This window comes from Fulmarus glacialis, unplaced genomic scaffold (genome assembly GCF_000690835.1).
Source record: "Fulmarus glacialis isolate BGI_N327 unplaced genomic scaffold, ASM69083v1 scaffold44379, whole genome shotgun sequence".
Taxonomy (NCBI): domain Eukaryota; kingdom Metazoa; phylum Chordata; class Aves; order Procellariiformes; family Procellariidae; genus Fulmarus; species Fulmarus glacialis.
Window position 1 is genome coordinate 40 of NW_009232191.1, and position 20,905 is coordinate 20,944.

Below are 20,905 nucleotides of genomic sequence, written 5' to 3' on the forward strand. Positions count from 1 at the left end.
AGCTAGCTATAGTAAAAATGTGAAAAAAGGGACAGGCAGAGATCAATAGCCAAAAGCAGACATTCCAGCTCTGACTCTTAGACTAAGGCAGATACCTCCTTATTGTTTGGACTGAGATGCCCACAGTCTGTTTCACAGGTGAAAATTCCTGTAAATGTACTAAGCCTCACATGGGCAGTAAGTCACTGACACTTCTGGAAAGCTTTCAATCTCCTGTGCATAAATAACATGGCTAGTCTGCTCAAGACATGTTCAAGACACGTTGCCCACACTCTTCTGCATAGACCAATCATCCAATAATCCCAAATGCACTGGGTTTGCTGTGTATGCACTGACAGTATTTTCTTCCCAGAAGTTATTGGAGTTACTTTTTACATGAACCACATACATCTGAGATTCCTGGGTTTTGCAAACCAGTTGGAGTACTAGCTGCTAGGCATTTGGAAATCTGAGGTACATTCAAAAGATGAGGATCCTGACTGGACTAAACTTATAGTTAAAGAGGAAAAGGTTGTTGGAGAAACCTTAGTATACAGAAGCACTAACTTAAAATTACCGGCTGTGAGCTGGAATTAGTTATGTAAGTCAGATATTATCCAAAGCTACAGAACAGTTCTTAGTCCTTATAAGGCACGTTTATAGCTTACAGTAACTCATGAACAGGTAAAGTAATGGTGAGCTAAATGTACATCCCTGTTCTAAAGCCAGGTGTCTACAGATATCTCTGCTACCTACCACTACAGCATTGATGGTGTTGCAGTATCCTTTGTTAATGCCTTGGTTTTTTGTATTTCTCTACAGTTTGAACTAAGTTCCAGTGCAATTTTTTTGTGGGAGGGGGAATTCTGTTCAAGACAAACTTGGTGCAAGTTTGTGGTACTCTGCTTCTAATGAAAGAGAATTGTAATTGGAATATCTAAATATTCAAGAAGGTAATAATAGTTACTGTTGTGGAATCATTATGTGGATGGAGAATTTGCAACCTATTTACCTAACTGCCCCATGAAGAGAAAAAGGACACTTTTGAGGAGTTTACAAGATATAAATGAATCTTCAAAAGTAATGATGGACACTTTAAAATTAATTGAAGCAGTTAAATACTAGCATAAAAGAAAGACAGATTCTGTGCAAGTGGGGAAAAAGGACTTAATTTCCTCCTGAGAGAGCAAAGTAAAGCCAGGGCATTTTTTTTTTATCACTGGCCTTATTCATAAACACTACATAAAGGAGAAGATGAAGTTAGCGAAGAAAGAGAGAATGAAGGAAAGCAGGTCTTTTGAGATGTGGGATTTTGGTCACTGGGAGAGGAAATGCAAGTCAATTTTAGATGAAGAAGACCCAACAAGTTTTCAGAGATAAAGGAGAGGAATTTAAAGGAATGGAAAAGCATATGGAAGTAACATATGGTAGGTTTTAAACTAACTGTTTTGAAGCATCACTTCTCTAATTTTCTTTCATCTTAATTTGTTCAAAAGGGTCTCCCTGGTCCAATAGGCCCAATGGGTCCAGCAGGTCCCACTGGTGAAAAGGTAAGCAGATTTTTATTCCATTCCCTACTGAAGTTTCTTAGTATTATCACACTTTATTGGCACTTTTGTTACTCGTCAAATAAGTTAATTGGGAAATAATAACCTTTAATTTCATTTTAAGGGTGAACCAGGTCCTCGAGGTCTAGTTGGTCCTCCTGGCTCCCGTGGAAACCCTGTAAGTAAACATGTTTGGTTTTTGCCTGATATAAGTTAACAATATCTAACACTGATCCAGACTCCAGGCATTTGTCTCATTTACTGATATATTTTCCTCTTTTTCTTCCCCTTCCTTTGTAGCCAAGATCTGAAGTTCTGTCTTGATGCTGTGCACTTGCAAAACTATTAGCAGATTTTGTTCCTCTGTCCTATGCTTGTTTTAGGGCAAACTTTACAGAGAGTTATACCCTCATTTACCTCACTCCTGAAAGTATGCCACCACTTTTAATTGTTTAAATGTTTTTAAAAGCATGCCCATACCAGATACTACTGTACGCGTAAAAATATTTAGATGGACAAAGCGCAGAGGTATACCTTAGTTCATCTGGTTATGTTAACTCTTGTCATCTTCTGTCTCTTTGTGATTGTAAGGATTTTAAGGGTAGACTTTGATTAGGGAATTAGAGGCTCAGCCCTTCTAGATCCTTCATACTGCTTGGAATTGATTATGTCTCTGTCATAAATCAGAACAATCTTATTTCCAGTATAAATTGGAACAGCTTCCACCCCTCTAGGGAGTGCTGGAGCTTGGCAGTCTTCAACTCCTTCTTTTCCAAACAAATGTTGTGTGGAAAGCTCAGTTGAAGCAGCTCATAGCCTATTCTGACCTTGTAGAAGAATACATCTTTGAACTACTGGTTTTTTTTTCCCAGTCTATCTGATTGGAATGGTAGGTTGCATAAAGTGTGTGCTCTTTGGCTAATCGTGCTATCTCTGGAAGTGGTTGTGAGCAGAATTTCTCCTACTGCGGTTTTAGTACTTACTCATGCCTTCCATCTCTAAACTCTGAAAGTTTAAATATAGTCTTGAACAAATGGCAGATCTTAACATCATAGTTAACATTGTTTATTTTGTGATTAAAAGATCATTTGATTTTGATTAATAGAGCAAAAGTATAATCACACTTACAGCAGTAAATAGTAACATCTTTTCTTGTATATTTAACTGTTATAAATTGTTAAATACAATTATTCTGTTTTTTTTGACCAGGGTTCCCGAGGAGAAAATGGCCCAACTGGTGCTGTTGGTTTTGCTGGTCCTCCAGTATGTGTTTTGTAACACTAATGAGTTTTCTTTAGTCATGCTTTGACATACTTAGTTTCCTTCATTATGAATAATACTGCAATGTTCTGGAACGTGAGTCACATTTTTGTTGCAAAAAGAGTTGTTTCTTTTTCCCATCAGTATATCAAGTAAAGAAAAGGGCCAATAAATACCCTAGACAGTTGAAAAGTGGTTTTGTTGATAAGATTATGTAATCGTTCACCAGATTTCATATTTTCATGAATACGCTATGTTGCTCCTTTGAGATTAAAATGAGGCAAGTTATAAAGTGTCATCTACTGAAGGTAGCAAAGATTTGCGCCATGAGTAATAAAGGCTGGAATGAGCTGATGGACCAAATGGAAGGTTTGTGAGTTTTCCAGTGAATACCCTAAACTTTCCCACAGCCTAAATATTCTGTTTCAGACCTTTCACAAAGAGTCAGGCACCTGCTTCCCTTGGTGGGAAAAAAAGGACTAGAAAAGACAATGTTTGTTCAGTCCCTTTTGCTTTTAGGTATGTAATAGCTGCTGAGGAAAATAAAAAATCTAAAGAAAAGACAAATGTGAGCTAGATAAGAAAATATTTTAAATGGAAATACTGACTTCACAGACTGTTCAGATAATCTCATCTGTGATCTTCTAAAGACTGTGCTAGAACTGAACTGTTAAGCAAGTGCAGTGTTTTCTGGGCTGATTTGTTCTCCTGTTATTTTTTGCCTTCTAGAAATTCCCTACAAAATGACTTCATTAGGCTGGAAAGATTTGGTATTCTCTGACCTGATGTCTCTTCTAAATATTATTTCTTATAGGGCCCTGATGGTCAGCCAGGAGTAAAAGGTGAACCTGGAGAACCTGGACAGAAAGGAGATGCTGGATCTCCAGGACCACAAGGTCTTGCTGGGTCTCCTGGTCCACCGGTAAGTATAAATAACATCGTCAGAGAACCAGTGGCATAGGCTGATCTTGCTTATTTAAAATGTTCTGGGTGTTCACTATCACCCTTCTCTTTCTCCTTTCCTCTTAGGGTCCTCCAGGTGTTCCTGGTCTGAAAGGTGGTAGAGGAACTCAGGGTCCACCTGTAAGTAGATCTTGTTTTTTCTGACCTGACTGCAGATAATCTAATACTGAAATTTTATGTAATGTGTGTATCATTCTTCACCTCAGCTTGTTTTTCACAGTCTGTAATTATAACATTTGCTCACTAATTCAGCTGAGAACATTTAAGATAACCAGTGCTGTATTTCTCTCAATAAAGTTGGCATTAAAATGTTTTTTAGGGTGCTACTGGATTCCCAGGATCTGCTGGAAGAGTTGGGCCTCCAGGACCTACTGTAAGTCAATTGTCATATTCCTAATAGGTGTGTTTTATAAACTGGTTGTTGAAAACCTGAAGACTAAATAAAGTAGGAAAGGTGAAGCAGTGTTTATGGCCTGATGCTATAGAGAAAACAGCTTGTCTGCACTGACCTCTGTGACTGCCTACTTACATCTGACTTCATTAAATAAAACTCATTATTCTTGGGCTTGATCCAGTGTCAGTGTGTACAAATTAGTGCAAGACTTTTCACTCGGTTAAGCTGCTCTAATGACTTAATTGCTTACAGGAACATAACAACCATCTATATCTTCCTGTACTTTTTACTTTTTTGTCTCTTCAGTGGTGACTGAGGCCTCTGCTGGGCTATCTCGTCAGTGGAGATACTCATAAGATCCATTAAAATAAATTAAAACAAAACCAAACCACAAAACCTTTTATGCCCAAACATTTTCAGAAACACTAAAAAAAAAAAAGATTAGCTGTGGATCAACAAGTAAGCATTCAACTCCACACAGAGCACTGTGTCACTCTCTTCATATGTCTTTTAATGTTTTGATGAGAAAAATAACTTGCAGTTGTTGCGAGTTTATCAGAAGGTGAAGTTTATGGAAAACATAATATACATGTGAAGTCTTGTAAAAGTATTTGAGAAATGAACAAAGGTCCATTAAAACACTAATTTGTACCACGTGAATGAAAAGTTTGAATATGGACTTTAGCTTGATGATCTTGGAAAGAATGGGCAAGGGTGAGTTTTCTAGCAGTAGTGGTACACCTGAGGTAAAAAAAAGAAAAGAAAAAAAGAGAGAAACAAAAAAAAAGAATGTCTTTTAAAGGGAGGGACTTTGGAATTGCAAATTGAGGGGGAGAGGGTAGAGCTTGGACATAATTTGATGAGATGTTTATTTAATCTCATTTATTTGATCATAGATAAGATGATAGTAGCTCTTTGCTCGTTCACACTTCGGGTCTTCCTTAGAGTATGCGTATTTATAGTTAATCAAAACACAGTCCTTAGAATTTAATTGTCCTGATCAGAAAAGGGTCCAATGTAATGATGTGTTTTAATCTTCTTAGGGAGCTCCAGGGCCTGCTGGGCCTATTGGTGAGCCAGGAAAAGAAGGTCCCCCAGGTCTTCGTGGTGATCCCGGTTCTCATGGCCGTGTGGGAGATCGAGGGCCAGCTGGGCCTCCTGGTGGTCCTGGAGACAAGGGCGACGCAGGGGAAGACGGGCAGCCAGTATGTCCTGGTTGATGTTACTAATTCTCCCTAGACCAACTCTAGGCTGGGTCTCGTTGTTACTTATACTTATTGCTACTGAAATGATAGTAACGTTTTATCCTTTGTGGATTTCAGGGCCCGGATGGCCCCCCTGGTCCAGCAGGAACTACTGGTCAAAGAGGTATTGTTGGTATGCCAGGACAGCGAGGGGAAAGAGGCATGCCAGGGCTGCCAGGTCCTGCAGTAAGTAACGACCAAGTCAATAGGCCACCAACTTGGGTATTCTCATCGTCTTTGTGGGATTGAGAGCGTAGTGCCCCATAGCACGAGGAGAAAGTTGGAAAACTCCAATTGTAGGAGTGAATATAGAGAGAATAGTAAATAACTCTCATGCAAATGCATGAGGTGGGAGATTTTGTTTCTGCCATAATGGAAGATCTGAACCTGAATTAAGAGTAAGTGGGTAATAGCATTAAGACTTCTGGCTAAAATGTTCCTATTTGACTTAAAACTAGATCCTTGAAAAAAACAACCCCCGACTCTTCATTTAGGTGCCCAAAGGTCACTTGAATGTGAGTAAATACTCTGTAACTGCTATTTCATAAATTGTGAACTACAGTCTTCAAAATGGCCATTTGTGCTGTCTTTGCTTTCATGTAGGATTTATAGATATTTATTGGAAAGCCCAATGATCCAGGAGATCAAGTCATTGAATAGGGTATTAGTAAAAGGGATGGTATGGAGGATCTGCCATTACCACTGGATCCATAAAGTCAATTTATAGTTAAAGTTGGCCAGAAATTATTCCAGGCTAACAAGATTTGTTGGTGTTGAGACAGACAAAAAAAAAAAAGATGTTACTTATTTCAAACTGCATTACATTTTTCCAGGGTCAAAAAGACCTTACGTATTGCAGATAATGCCATCAGACATTGATATATCAAAGGAGTGTGTGGTACTAGATAGATTAACTCCAAGTGCAGCTTCTAGTCGACAAAAGCCTATTCAGAAGCAACTAACACAATTAAACTGCTTAAAAATACACAGTATATTAAATATATATTCAAAATCTATCAGAACACTTTCATTAATTATCAGGTTTTGGAAGTTACAAATGTTGATGATGCTTCAGACTGGATTAATGAGTAGTGCTTTGCAGGCAGCAGGTTTTTTGTGCTTTCTTTGTTTTGTGATTAAAATTTTTATATTATATTTCTCATTTTTTTTAGGGTACACCGGGAAAACAAGGTCCCACGGGGCCACCTGGTGATAAAGGTCCCCCAGGACCTATTGGCCAGTCAGGTGCCACTGGACCTGTAGGTGAAGCTGGTCCAGAAGTAAGTATTAGAGCCTCGTAACATGCAAAAAAAGCCAGTCTAGTAGTTATTCTCCTCGACTTGAAGTTAGAGGTGGAGAACAACTTTCTAGTTCTTCTTACAGAAATCCAGATTACAGAGCTAATCAATAGCCCTATTTTTATTCGATAACCCTAGGGACCTGCTGGTAATGACGGTACTCCTGGACGAGATGGAGCTGTTGGAGAACGTGTAAGAATATATTTTTTTCTTAAGTCATTTCTGGAAATCTCCCTTTTATTATTGACTTATTTTAGATTTTCTCTTCAGTCAGTTAATTTGAATGGAGAACTTGTTCTGAAAGTGTATCACAGCTTTGAATAAGTAGTAACTCTCAAAGTTGGGGAAACCTGGCTAAGAACACCTGCCTCCACAAACTCAGTCTTGAGTTCTTACAGAAGGAATATCTTTGTAGATTGTCATTGCTAGAAAATAGATTAGCAATGCTAGAGTCCTGTTGCTTTGGTCTAGTCCATCCAGTCCTCTTTAGATAAATAATGTTGAAATTATGTTTTGCAGGGTGATCGTGGTGAACCTGGCCCTGCAGGCTTACCAGGTTCCCCAGGGGGGCCAGGAACTCCAGGTCCTGTTGGCCCTCCAGGAGATGCAGGTCAAAGAGGTGAAACTGTAAGTGAGACTTTTTTTTTTTTTAAACTTTGTTTATCAAAAAACTACTGTGTATGTTTTCGTACATTGCTTCACATATCTTCTGTATGCAATCTTTGTAGGGTTCTCGAGGTCCGATGGGTCCCCCAGGTCGTGCAGGAAAAAGAGGTTTGCCTGTAAGTTCTCCATGGTCACTGAGGTTTTATCTGAGATACTTTTTACAGGAAAGTGTAGGAGAAACTGAGCCCAAATTAGAATGCTGAACAGGGCTTCAACTTCTAGTGTTCTGACTGCAAGTGGATGCAGGTAGTCTTCTGAGCTGCAAAGCTATACAAATCTGTTTGAACACACTAGTATTTCTACACTTTTAAAAAAAATACTTTGCAGAGAAATGACAAATGCTTTGGAAGCCTCTTTATTTGGAGCGTGTTGCTGTCTGGATGATGATAGGACCTGAGTTAACAAATGGCTAGAGTCTGTGTTTGACAATTCAAATAAGAGGTGAAGAACAAAAAGGCAGATTTTTAGATAAAAATGGCAGAAATATAACAAAATCACCTGTTCCCATGAAACTGCCTTATTCAGCTCAAGAGACTCTGACTTCAGTCCAAATGGAAAAACAAACAAACCCCATCTTTTTGTGTTACATAACTCTCTTACAATCCAAGCTTGGAACAAACAATTAATTGCAAACTTGGGAAATTCAAAAGAATGTTGTTCTGTCCCTAAGCAGATGTCATATGAGAGACAGGGAAAGTTTATTGAGTAGTTAGTGATAATGATGCCATTGATAAACTATTTGGAATCTGGCATTGAGAAATTTAGCATGCAATTTGGGCTGAGAAATATGGAATTGAAAGCAGAAGCCATTTTTTCTAATGAATCTTGAATTAGTATGAAAAGTTTGAAACTATCAAAAATACCAAGAATGAAATTGTGACAGTAATAGAACCAAGCTATTTGTACTGGGAAGCCTGAACGTTGTTGTCTGTAGTTTGGGAATGTAACTTCAGTTGTACTTTAATCATAGTGAAGGTGAAGAGAGCTGTGAGAAGTAAAGATGCAACATGGAGGATTTCATACTGAAAATACGTTTTATCATTATGAGTCTGTGAGAGATCCACAATATTTCAATCTCCTCTACAAAAATCATTTGCAATATCCAGTAAGGCAAAGAAATTTCTCAATCTTAAAAAATTTGTTATGTAGATTATTTAGTATCATTATTACAGGTTTTTTTGACTGTATTATGAAGCTAAATAGATTAAATTTACCACAACTATAATTAAGCACAACACAGTTTTCTGTAATTATTTACTTATTCTTTGGTAAAAAATTAAGATTCTTGAAGCTCCCCCAGCATCACCTTCTTTCTAGCTTTATACATGAAGGAGGTCTGAATGCAGTGTCTAAAAGCAAATGAGGGGTTTTTGAGGTTAAGGGCTTTTTTTCCAGTTCAGAATTTTACATTTCATCACTGATATTTACAGGGTCCCCAGGGACCTCGTGGTGACAAAGGTGACAATGGAGATCGAGGCGATAGGGGCCAGAAGGGACACAGGGGTTTCACTGGGCTTCAAGGTCTTCCTGGTCCTCCTGTAAGTTGTTCTGTTTTTACTATAATTTTATTTCCTTTATAGTTAAATAATGTATCAGGAACATAGTTATTTAAAATGGGAAAAAAAGCAAACATGAGTTATTTTTTTCCCACAAGGTGTATCTGAGTGGCCTGGCTGTCTGTACTTGCTAATATTTTTAATGCAATTTTACAACACTATTGCATGATGAGGTAAACCTGTGCTTTGCAAGATATGTGTTCTCCTACTCTTGTTCCATTTGTGCCAGTCCTGCAGTGACCGATCACTGACAGTCTATGACAGCAGAAGATGATAACAAAAGTTGATAGTTTCAGATAAGCACATTAGGGTGTGAAATGCTTTTTGCCAGTGTTTGAACTCTTTACAGTCAAGGAATCAAATGCAAAATCCCACGAGGACTGTGATAGTATCTCTTGCTAATATTTGCAAGAACTTAATGATTTCAGCGGAAATAGAATGCAAATGCCATGGAAAACTTAATTTTTTTTTACATTTGTTCACTGATCCTGTGCAAGAGCTGGAAGTTTCAACATGCAGGAGCAGAGTCAACAAAATAACCCCAACACCCAAAGCATCTTTCCACTTCGTAACAGTGCTGTCAGTTACTCTTTTGTAAGCCAGTCTGATTCTAAATGTCGTGAAAGCAAGGCTTTTCTGCAGAAACAACTTTATACATAGCCAAGCACCACTAAATTCTATTAATCTAAATTGTGATTACAGTTGTTACTCTGTCTTTGTGACAAAAGAGAATAATAGAATGAAAATGAATCGTAAGACGGAAAGGTACTACCCATTGTTCATGTATATTATAATCCTATTCATACAGAATTGTGTATATCGCACACTAATTCTTTAAAACTAAAAGAATATGCTTTAAATGTCACAATGATACAATAATTTCTTCTGTTTAGGGTCCTATTGGTGAACAGGGCAGTCCTGGCATTCCAGGCCCATTTGGTCCTCGAGTGAGTATAAAGTTTCAGGTTTAAGTTTTTTCTTGCTTGTTTTTTTCCACAATCAGACTTCTATTTCTGCTTCACTTTTATTTCACTGGCTTTTATTGAATTCAGTATCATGTGGTGATTACCCCACTATCTTTTGCTGAGAGACATTACCTTGTTTAATACAGTAAAGCTTTGACATAAGTGTAGTTTATAGCTAGATAAAAAGGTCAGTTCAGAATAACTACAGTCTCTTTTTACAGACACTTTTGCTGCAGCTGATGCAAAGCCATGTATGTGGCAGCTCTGCTAATTGCTACTCTGCCTTTCATACCCCCACGTATGTCATTCACCCAAAAGTAAAGGAGAAATATAACTCCCTTGGATGTTCCCAAGTGACAGTATATGTCTGAGTCTGTATACATGTGGGGTGTGCAGCAGCTACTCCAGTCTGCGTAGCACCTGGAATTGAACCCGCCTAAATGGTTTAGGGAAAAACATCAAGGTATATTGGCTGAGATGATTGACTTCGGAAGAACAGCATGGAACTGCCTTCTTACTTTTAGAGAAGAAGAAGAAGGGTGATTTTTAAAAGTTTGGTAATAGACACAAATAATAGGATTGCTTCCTGAAAAGATATTGCTTGTAAAGGGCTGTTTTGTATAACTTTGTTATTAAATGCTAAAATACACTACTTCTTTCTTTTATATTTTCTAGGGTCCTCCAGGTCCAGTTGGTCCTTCTGGCAAAGATGGAAGTCCCGGTCCACTTGGGCCAATCGGGCCTCCTGGTGTTAGAGGGAGTGTAGGAGAAGCTGGACCTGAGGTAAGTTGATGGGAATATGGAGGGAAAAGGTTATCTTCAAATAATGAGGTTTTTTACAGTCCATTGCATCACTTTCTCAAACATCCATGAGCTCAAGACAAATGGTAAGATTTGATACAGCTTCTCCAACAAATAGCCAGGGTAACTGCGTATTAAAAGGGCTCATTTCTTACTCGTTTTCATCTTCCGGACCTGTGACAATCCCAGTCTCATCCACCTATGCTCTCCTTAGGCCAACCTGGAGCTACTTCTGCAGTTAGCTCACTGGATCCCGCTGGATCTGCAGTTCAACATGGCTATTTGGCAAGCTGGGTCCTAAAAACTCAGGCCTAAGCATAAGTCAGCTGGCGTACCTGGAACCAGCAGTAGTTCAAAGTCAATAGTCCCACAAAGGTGGCACTGAATTAGAACAGCCACGTGACTGATTGCCAGCAGCGTACTCCATCGTGCCTTGCGTTAAGGAAATCCTTCAGTCCAAATGAACAGCCCAAATTCTAACACTCAGCTCAGTTGACCGTCAGCCTGATCTGAAGCTTACAGACATCAACTGTGAGCTGATTCGCATGAAAAACGAAAAATAGTTTGACCATTTTGGAAAAAGTCCTAAACCTTTGCTAAACGCCCCAGGCATATTCCATGTTTACCAATTTGCGATACCCTAAGTCATAAAATGTAAGTTATGCTATCCCAAGAAAGATAAGTTAGAAAATTAGAGGGATTTGAGAAAAGGGTCGTCTAGATGATCACATGAAGAATTAAAAGACTTGTATTGCTTATTTTGGGGAAGAAGTGGAAAAGGTGGAACAAACGTGGAATAAAATAATGAGCAAGACAGAGAAGGCAGTTTCTGCTGTTTTTCTGTCTTGTAAGACATGGTGTTTCCTGTGTTTATTGTGTGCTACTATTCACCCTTTTTTTTTATTTGAATTTCTGCCAATTATCTCCACTTCTGCCGAGGCACCAACACTTGAATGAATAGTCTATGGTAGAATGTAAGAATATAATGTGTATCCAGATCCTTCATCTGTGCAATGAGACAGTACAAGAAATACCGCATACCAGTAACTTTAGTTTTGCTTTCCATGGTGGCTTGCTGCAGCTATAAATTGGAAGATTTCATTTGTCAGATGCAGCACGTATTAGTTTGGGTGTGTGCTCTGTAGTAAACATTTGGAGCACTAGTTGTGAATTCTGAAGCAATTACTCTCAAACGAAATGCCACGTTCCGATATACCATCTGATGCACCAGAGCATTAAACTTACAATGAAGGCATGTTACAGGCTTTCTGCTGCCATAGAAGAGCTGGCAGAGCCTGCAGGTGGAGATATGTTTATTAACAGATATATTCTGTCTCAAGACTCAGTTACGTCCCCAAGTGTCACAATTCAGGTTGACAGAAGGACCTCACAACCTGTCATTCAGGAAAACATACTTAATCAGGAAAACACCTGCTCTACAGAATCTGTAGATTCTGCCTCACACACCTGTGGCCAGAAAGCTCAGCACTGTGCAGGATAAATGTAAAGATATTTCCAGTGCCAAATTTTCCGTCCAGGCTTTACTAATTGAAAATGTGCCTGAGGTGACTCAGGGGAAGCAGGAATTTTAGATTGCTCTAAAAATCGCTTACAGCTGTTGGGAATTTTAAGAAATAAAGTTATTAGGCAGGGATTTGAACAAGGACAGACAGATGGCTGAAAAAAATGGAATGAGGAGGCCATTCCTTGATGACTTTTTCCAGCTGTTAAGTTTGAAATCAGGAGTAAGAAAAAGTTGAGCAAGGTATTAAGACAGGCAGAGAGGGCATGAAGCAGAGAGAATCTCACATGCAGTTCTAAGCCCTTATCCCTGTTCCTGGAAATGTGAATTGTTTATCTATATCTGAATTTTCCCTGTGCATTAGGGTGACTGGCTGTGAAGTTTTGCTTTTTCAGTGGCTGGCTTTGCTATCATTTTGCATAGTATTTACTCTGCTGTGCCTCTATTGCCTTTTTTTTTTTTTTTTAACCTTAGGGTCCACCAGGTGATCCTGGCCCTCCTGGCCCTCCAGGACCTCCAGGCCACCTCACTGCTGCCATTGGTGACATTATGGGACACTATGATGATGCTATGGCAGATCCGCTACCAGAGTTTACTGAAGATGAAGCAGCCCCAGATGACCATAATAAAACAGACCCAGGAGTCCATGCCACACTGAAGTCACTGAGCAGCCAGATTGAGACTATGCGCAGCCCAGATGGTTCAAAGAAACACCCAGCACGGACTTGTGATGACCTGAAGCTGTGCCACCCATCCAAGAATATAAACACACCATCTCCTGTATGTGCCATAGGATTCTGTCTTATTTCCAGTAGATACTTGGTCACTGGAAAAAAATGTGTAGTACAGATTTTGATGGCTTAAACTGACATTCGCACTAGGAACTTGAAAACTTCTCGCCAATGAAGTGTATATTCTGATGTATCCCATATTTATTTATTGAGTATTTATTCAGATATATTTTAAAATCTGAAATATTTTATACTTCCATGGAACACTACTTCTGAAAGTGTTTTTACCATGGAGTACTACTTATATGATGACAGAGCTAGGTTGGTACACTAGTTGTGAATGTTTGCTTAATTGCTATTAGCTCAAAACGTTGCCTGTGGGCTGATAACCTGTGAGTGCTTTCCATCCAGAATTCTCTGCTGCTCCATAATGGCAATTCTTAGGTGGTAATGCACTAATGTGCCATTTAGGACTTTCCCTAATTTATATGGATTATCAGTGATAAATCAGAACAGACTGGAAGGTAGAGATAATTTGTGGCAGGCCTTACAAGCTTTTTCCCTGTTTCCTGAAAGTTTGCCTCCAACATCAACATTAGGAGGGACTGCCATTGGTTTCTCATATGTAGGAAAAACTGTCTTCTAGCCATTGTGTGTTCTTGATGCACTTGGAATTTCCAGGAGCTTTGCAATAGATTTAGACAACCTTAACCTTAAACAACTTTCAAGTCTGCATTCCCCAGTTTTGAAATATTGGAAATACTGATCAGCTTGTGTCTTGAAGTAATGTTATAATGTATACCTGACAGACACATCAAAACATGCATCAGATTATGTGAAACATATGCCTGTTTTCCTTGTGTTTTGTACTGTCATGACATACTTTTGCTTCTATCTCCCCAGTTATTTCAAGAATCGTAATAATGTAACGGAATCACGTTTTATGTTCTTTATAGGTGAATATTGGATTGATCCTAACCAGGGATGTGTTGAAGATGCTATAAAAGTATATTGCAACATGGAAACTGGAGAGACCTGTATTTCTGCAAACCCGTCTACTATACCACGTAAAACATGGTGGGCCAGCAGGTCATCTGACGTAAAGCCCATTTGGTATGGCCTTGATATGAACAGGGGATCACAGGTAACTAAATGTATTTAATGTCAAGAATCGACTTCTATGAAACTTGCTTCCTTCAGGTTTAGAACTTCATCTGCTATTCTGAGCAGATTCTGCTACAGTCAGAACATTATAATTATTGATTGACTGGCTTATATTCAATTGGTTGTTATCGTAGAGTAATTACAGGAAAGAGCTGGGAGAAACAATGCAAGTGCATCTAAGGCACGATTGGCTATAAGTATACCATTGCTGGAAGAGACTTATTGCTCTTGATCCCAAAAACTTCAACTTCTCTAGCAGTCTACGTCAGTTATTCACTATCCTTGCCCTTAAAAAGTGTACTTTTACCCTAACATATGATTTAAATCACTGCTGTTTTAATTGAATTCTACTGTTTTTTTCGGAAAGCTCTTTACTGCTAAAAAATACAAAGCTTACTTTATATATCCTCTCAGCTACTGCATTTTTTTAAAAAGTATGATTGTTATCATATGTGTCAGAATGCTCCATGCCGAATACATCAGTCTCCAGGCAGACAAAAATTCCACTCTTAGCTTTCTGTCAGGTTTTCCCTCTGTGGTAGCTTCTAAAAGTAGGCTTAATGATCCTGTCAAATAGCAGAAGTTTATGCTATGCAAAGTATATCATTAATTAACAAGCTTTTGTCATTTTTATTCCTAGTTCATCAGATCAAAAGCACAGAAAATATTTTCAATTGTTATTTCAGAGGAAGTAATTAAATATCTTTAAAATAAGTATTTGGTGTGTAAAAATAGTAGTGCTGTTATCAATTGGATTCCTGATGACAGTTCAGAACTTCAACAATTGAGAACAGATGTGATATTGAGAACAGATGTGATATTGATTGCTTTTATTGAGATGCTTTCACTTATTATTAAATTCAGGAGAACTTGCCATGACCCAAGATGTCACAGTTCACATTTAGCTGCCTGCAGAGCTACACGTAGGGTTTTTGTAAGTCAGATGCTTTTTGGAGGAAGAAATTCTCTTCAGGAATACTATAAAAAAAAATTTCATTTTTGAAAACACTTTCAGATGTTTTCACTATCAGTTATCAGATTTGATAACTAAGTATCATCTGTGTAATAGTCATATGCACTCTTTACAGATTCTAAACAATAAATATGTCTGAGATTGCTAAACAGAGATAACACATTTTGTAAAAACTGACAGTGTCAGTGCATAAGATTTTCTTTTTTCTTCACCAGTTTCAGAGAAATGTGTACATTTTCAGTCATTCGTGACTTTTTTTTTTTTTAAACAATGATTCACGAAGCATGAATAAAATGAAACCTGCACAGGTAGGAAAATATCTCGGGAATTTTAGAATTTTTGTTATTGGGAGAAAAATTGCTTCTGTTTTTTATAAAAACAGTGGCACAGTGTAAAATATTTTTCAAACTTCTGTGTAAGTTAATTAGTTGATAAAGTCCATATGCAAATCTATAGTTATCTTCATATAGTCAAATTTTCTGACTGTGATGCTTCTAAATACAATACAAAGCCTATAGAAAACAAGCTGCTAATGTTGCAATATAGCAGGTACACTATAAAAGGGTTTTCTGTGCTTGAAGTTTCTTATCTAGTTTGAGGTTGCTCTAATGCACTATTTCATACATAAGGTTTAGCTCCTACTGAATCCCTTTTTGAAAGAAGGCAGAATTCATTCCAAAACTTGGCATATCTGTGGAGACCCAACTGCCTTTCAGTTGTTCAGTTGCAGAGCTTTACAGTCAAAATTCTCCAAAATGATCCTTGTTCCAGGATGCCTACATTTCTTTGTCCTCAACTGGCAGCAAATTACAGAAGAAACTGTTCTTAGATGTTATGTAGTAGGGCTCCTGCTAGTCATGTGTGGAAAGGGTTACAATAATGACAGATGTTTCTAAAATTCATGAACTCTTAATGAATTTTCATGTAATATATGTTGATCTGTTTCTTTATCTTCACAGTTTGTGTACGGGGATACAGCTGTCACTCAGATGACGTTCCTGCGCCTCCTATCAAAGGAAGCTTCCCAGAATATCACTTACCTTTGTAAAAACAGTGTTGGGTACATGGATGACCAGACTAAGAACCTGAAAAAAGCTGTAATTCTGAAAGGGGCCAATGACCTGGAGATCAAAGCGGAGGGAAACAGCCGATTCAGATACACTGTTCTGCATGACAGCTGTTCTGTAAGTTTGGGGTTTTTGTCATTTGTTACAGAGAAAAGGACTTTTGTCTTCTAATGGTTTCAGTTCTTCCTTGATTTAGAAAAAAATCCATAGAATGGGGTAATTAAAATGCTACAGGATTTCACCATGAATTGTAGAAGTAACTGATCGAGTAGGTATTTTACTACAATTCTAGCTTCACATAATAGAAGTCTGCACTATTTAGAGGAGACTTCTCTAAACTAGTAATTTACAAATTACTAGTTACTAGTGAGCGTACTGAGATACATATCTTGCCATTTTTCACTTTCCAGTATTTGCGTACCTCTGTGTGGAATCACACAAGGAGGTTAGATAACCTCAAGCATTTGTCTACCAGATGGGTAAGATTACTGCTGGAGGAAGCTCATTGGTACTATGACTGTCTGAGTTGGAAAGGAAAATGTTTCTCCCAAAAATTCTTAGTGGGCATAAAAACCAGCAAGTAGTAAATTTTTCATGTTCATTAGCATTCTCAGCCAAGCCCAAGATACTGGCAAAATATTTCTAAAATTAGTTTTGCACTTGAAATGAATTAGAGTACTCTCTGTGCTTTAAAGTAACATAGCCCAAGAATATGTGTGCAGGCGCATATTGAGAAGAATTTTGTAACATAATGAAAAATCCGTCCAGCTCGAGGGGGAAGTCCTGCTGTGTCAATCTGACAGGTCTGTTCATCAGTGTAAAAGCAAGATATATACATTTTAAAATAACCAAGGTGCAGTCCGGGCGGGGGGTGTGTTGCTCAGTGAAGGTACAGTGAGATCCCTCTGAACTATAAGTCAACTGACCCGCCAGCTGGAATTCAGGCTGTTTCCATCATGGGCTCTGGCCTAAGTTTTTCTTTTTTTTTTTTTTTTTTTTCTTTTTTCTCCTTCCAGAAACGTAATGGGAACGTGGGCAGGACTGTCTTTGAGTACAGAACGCAGAATGTGGCACGCTTACCTATCATAGATATTGCACCGGTGGACATTGGCAGTACTGACCAGGAATTTGGAATTGAAATTGGGCCAGTTTGCTTTGTGTAAGAGGAAGGGGGGAAATTAACACACTACCCAGCAACAGCAGCAATTAAACACATGAACTTAGACTGATTGAAGTTAATCCTGAGACTCTTGAAGTAATGGCTGATATTGGATCAGCATTGTATATACGGTTCTTTTTAAATGCCCGGCCTCCTTTTGAATATTTATTTTACTTACAAACCTTCTGTTTTAAATGATTGAAACCAACTTTTTAGTACAACAGTACAATTTTAAGAGGATTGATGACCACCTTTTAAAAGCAATAATGAATCTTTTTCCTCGCTTTTGTTTCAAATTATTTTGAAATTTACAGGTATTCAAAATAGATAGCTTTAATGTGGGACTATGTAAAGCTCTAAAGATTATTTCTTTTGCTTGGATGCATACTGAATAACAGAAAAGTAGAGCACTTTTGTGAACCGTTGGCTATATTTCAGTCATACCTACTCCCTCAACCCCAGTTTGTCTTCTTGTGGTTGCCAGTATGATAGTCATTATCAGAAATCTGTGTCTTTTGTAGAAGAAAATCTCTTCAGATAAGATAATCTTAATTTGGCATTGTCTTTCCTGCACTTTCCTATGTAATAGTCTGCTCAGAAGAGTATTCCATAGCCATGATTAATTTATGAAGTAAAAATACTACTGGGGTAAATATGAGCTTTCAGTAGGGGTGTCCCATATCTTAAATTTTAAGGCCAGACTTCACTTCTCACAATGTATCTGTGTAATTCTATTAAATTATCCTTAATCTGCAAAATACATCTTAAACCCAATACTTGTTGATTTTCCAATACTTGCCCATCTAAGAAGCCATTACATATCAAATTATACAGATGTCTTATATATGGTGCCAATTTATGTACGTTGCAAATCATTCACATGTATACCAGACCAATTGCTAATAAAGAGAAAGAAAGTTTAGAAATTAATTGTTTTTAGCTGACATCCAGACATGCATCACCAGTAATTTGACTTACTGGCCTTGAGTTGTCAAGGCAAGAAAGTTCCATCATTTCTTAGCATGAGCTACCTCATCTCTGGAAGTTGGGATGCATTTAATATTCCTGTTTTTATTTTAGATATTAAAAGGTGCTATGCTTCTGTTGTTATTTTGAGAAAGGAGATAGGGCAAAACCAACAAAAAAGTGATGGTGCTAAATGACTCTGTAGAAGGCTGGTGAAATAAAGACTCCTACCGTCAACGTCATTTTCAGAGCTTAGCTGTTAGGCTTATGGTGTTTGAGAGAACAATGTTACAGTGCATTTATTTGTTGGTCATACAGTATATAGAATGTTTTGTGCCACTGACATGCTTTATTTTGTAAAGTATGTGGGTACAAACTTACTTAGTTTTTTTGTTTCTTTATTGCATCTGTGCTCTCCACGTTTTTTGTTTGTTCCTTTAAAAAAAAAAATAAACAGCTGGGGCCATCCCTAAAGAAAGTCATGCACATAGCTTTATTCATGTATCTTTGCAAAGCATTTAATTAAATACATGCTTCTCGCTATGTAAGTGGTTTCCTTTTTGTAGAATTCCTTCCAGTGTGTCCCATATCAGTTCATTTCCAGAAAATTAAAAATAGAAGTATTTACTTTTGTTTTGTTGCTATTTGAATAACTCATTTGCAGTGCATTCTCCTGAAGTGTTTTACACATAGGAATATAAAGGTATTTTGAATAATGCCCTCTGTGCCAGTTTTTACAAGACAGGTGTCAATTTGTATGAAGTAATCACCAGCAGTCCTATTAAAGCTACCTAACGAGAGTTGTTTGAGACTCCAGAGAAAGAGAATTTTTATTCAAGACTGAATAAAATGTGACTTAGCCAATTCCCAGTGTTAATGTAAGTGATCGCTGATAGAAAACAGTTTCTGGACAAGCCATAAAGTTGCATTGCAGCAAGGCAAGAACTTACATTCCTTTCCTCCTTCTGAAAGGGTGGGAGCTTTGCAATTTTCCAGGTTGTCCATATGCACATCCATACAGGGTCGGTAGGGACTGGGAACAGGGAAGTTGAAGGTTCACGCTGACGTTATCTGTTTGCTTTTATTACCCAAGCAGGAACTCTATGATTTCTTTTTTACTAGCGTGAAATAATTTCTATAAATATGTGACTCAGGAGTTAGCTTATCATATTGTATCCTTGAGAATTTTTAGATAACGTTACTTTCACTGAATAATCTGAGGTGTAATGGCTTGCTCCAACATGTTCATGCGAAGGTAGATATCCGGTGGCTGTGATCATACCTCTACAGAACATTTATCCAGATGCACAAAATAAATAACATTTGGAGTATAGATGCATGTTTGAAAGTTATTTTTAATGTCTTATTTTCATCAGCAGAGTATTATAATCCATAATTAGTATAAATGTTTTGTGAAGTTGTTGGAGGAGAAGAGTATTTCATTATGAAGCATACTTTTTTTTTTTTTCTTATCAAGTCTCTCTTTGCCTCTCAATCTCCATATGAAGAATGCAGTATTTCCTCAACCGGGTGCCTTAAGCACTGAAAAAGAGCTTTAAGTAGAAAGCACTCTAAGGTAATATTCTGTAAAAACCATCGCTGGACAATCACTGAAGCAAAGTCTCACTTGAAGTGTGAGCTCTCAGGAAATCTGAGTAGTTAGCTGAGGAGGTCTCTGTAATGCGAGTGGTTGGACATGCTTTTTTTCTTCGCTTGACTAACTATGTTTATAGCATACATGCATATTACATCTCTTTCCCTGTTTAAGCATTCCTCAAAGTATTGTAGAATCTTTCCAAGCCGACAAAAAAAAAAAAAAAAGGGGGCGGGGGGAATTTCACTGCTTTAAACTGCCTTACCTCTTATCCAGGCAATGTGGCATAGCCTCATGTAAATACAGCTTTAATTTCATGAACCTAGAGTGAACGAGCTGGTAATTTGCAAAACATTGATTAATTTATAAAGTAGCATTAAGTAAATATCAGCTATTTATGACATTTAGGGCGGTTCTGTCTTTATTGCAAATGGCCTCAGAAATGGTAGAAAAGGCACTTTATAGTGGTTATGATAACAGAATACCAGAGACTGCATTTAAATTAAATTCAAGTTATAAGAGTTGGTTATTGCTATTGTTTTCCATAACTGACCTGTCCTCAGTGAGAAATGAACCCCAGGACTGCCAGTAGCTGACACCTTCTCTCTCGGTTTCTCAAAAACCAGCAGTGCAATAGTTGTGTGGCAACTGTCCGCTAAAATCTCATCTAGAACGTAAAGTTCTGTTATTCACTGCTCATAATTTGGCACTTACTCTGTGTGGAGTTGATGATGCAGTAGTTTAGCTTGAACATTTAGAGAAAGACATTTGGATTCTTTTGTAATGTGATTTTAACCAATTCATCTGGATTTGCAATGTTTGTTCTGAAGGTGCTTGTATCATCACTGTCATGCTTTTATATTGGACAGTGTTGAGGAGGACCTGAGCAGGGTGATGCAAAGATTAAAACTGAAATGCTTTATACGTTTACACAACATCGGAGAAAACTCAGGAGCTTGATTGCTAATGTATCTATTGTGCTATCAGGATTGTATGTTTCATCATTTGCTGGGAGAAGGTCTGGAAGAGTATTAAGGTATCAGGCAACAGTAGTTT

The 20,905-nt window shown here is 37.9% G+C and overlaps 1 protein-coding gene across 1 annotated transcript; it reads left to right on the forward strand.

Moving 5' to 3' along the window:
- Positions 1-1,475: 1,475 nt before the first annotated feature.
- Positions 1,476-18,217, forward strand: COL5A2 (collagen, type V, alpha 2; the record flags this gene model as incomplete). Its single annotated transcript, XM_009584808.1, has 19 exons — positions 1,476-1,529; positions 1,651-1,704; positions 2,736-2,789; positions 3,601-3,708; positions 3,816-3,869; positions 4,069-4,122; positions 5,187-5,348; positions 5,466-5,573; positions 6,560-6,667; positions 6,824-6,877; positions 7,205-7,312; positions 7,414-7,467; positions 8,782-8,889; positions 9,801-9,854; positions 10,548-10,655; positions 12,670-12,956; positions 13,878-14,070; positions 16,023-16,247; positions 17,147-18,217. Coding segments are annotated over 19 exons (2,094 nt in total), but the record flags the coding sequence as incomplete, so codon positions are not given.
- Between the last annotated feature and the right edge of the window lie 2,688 nt (positions 18,218-20,905).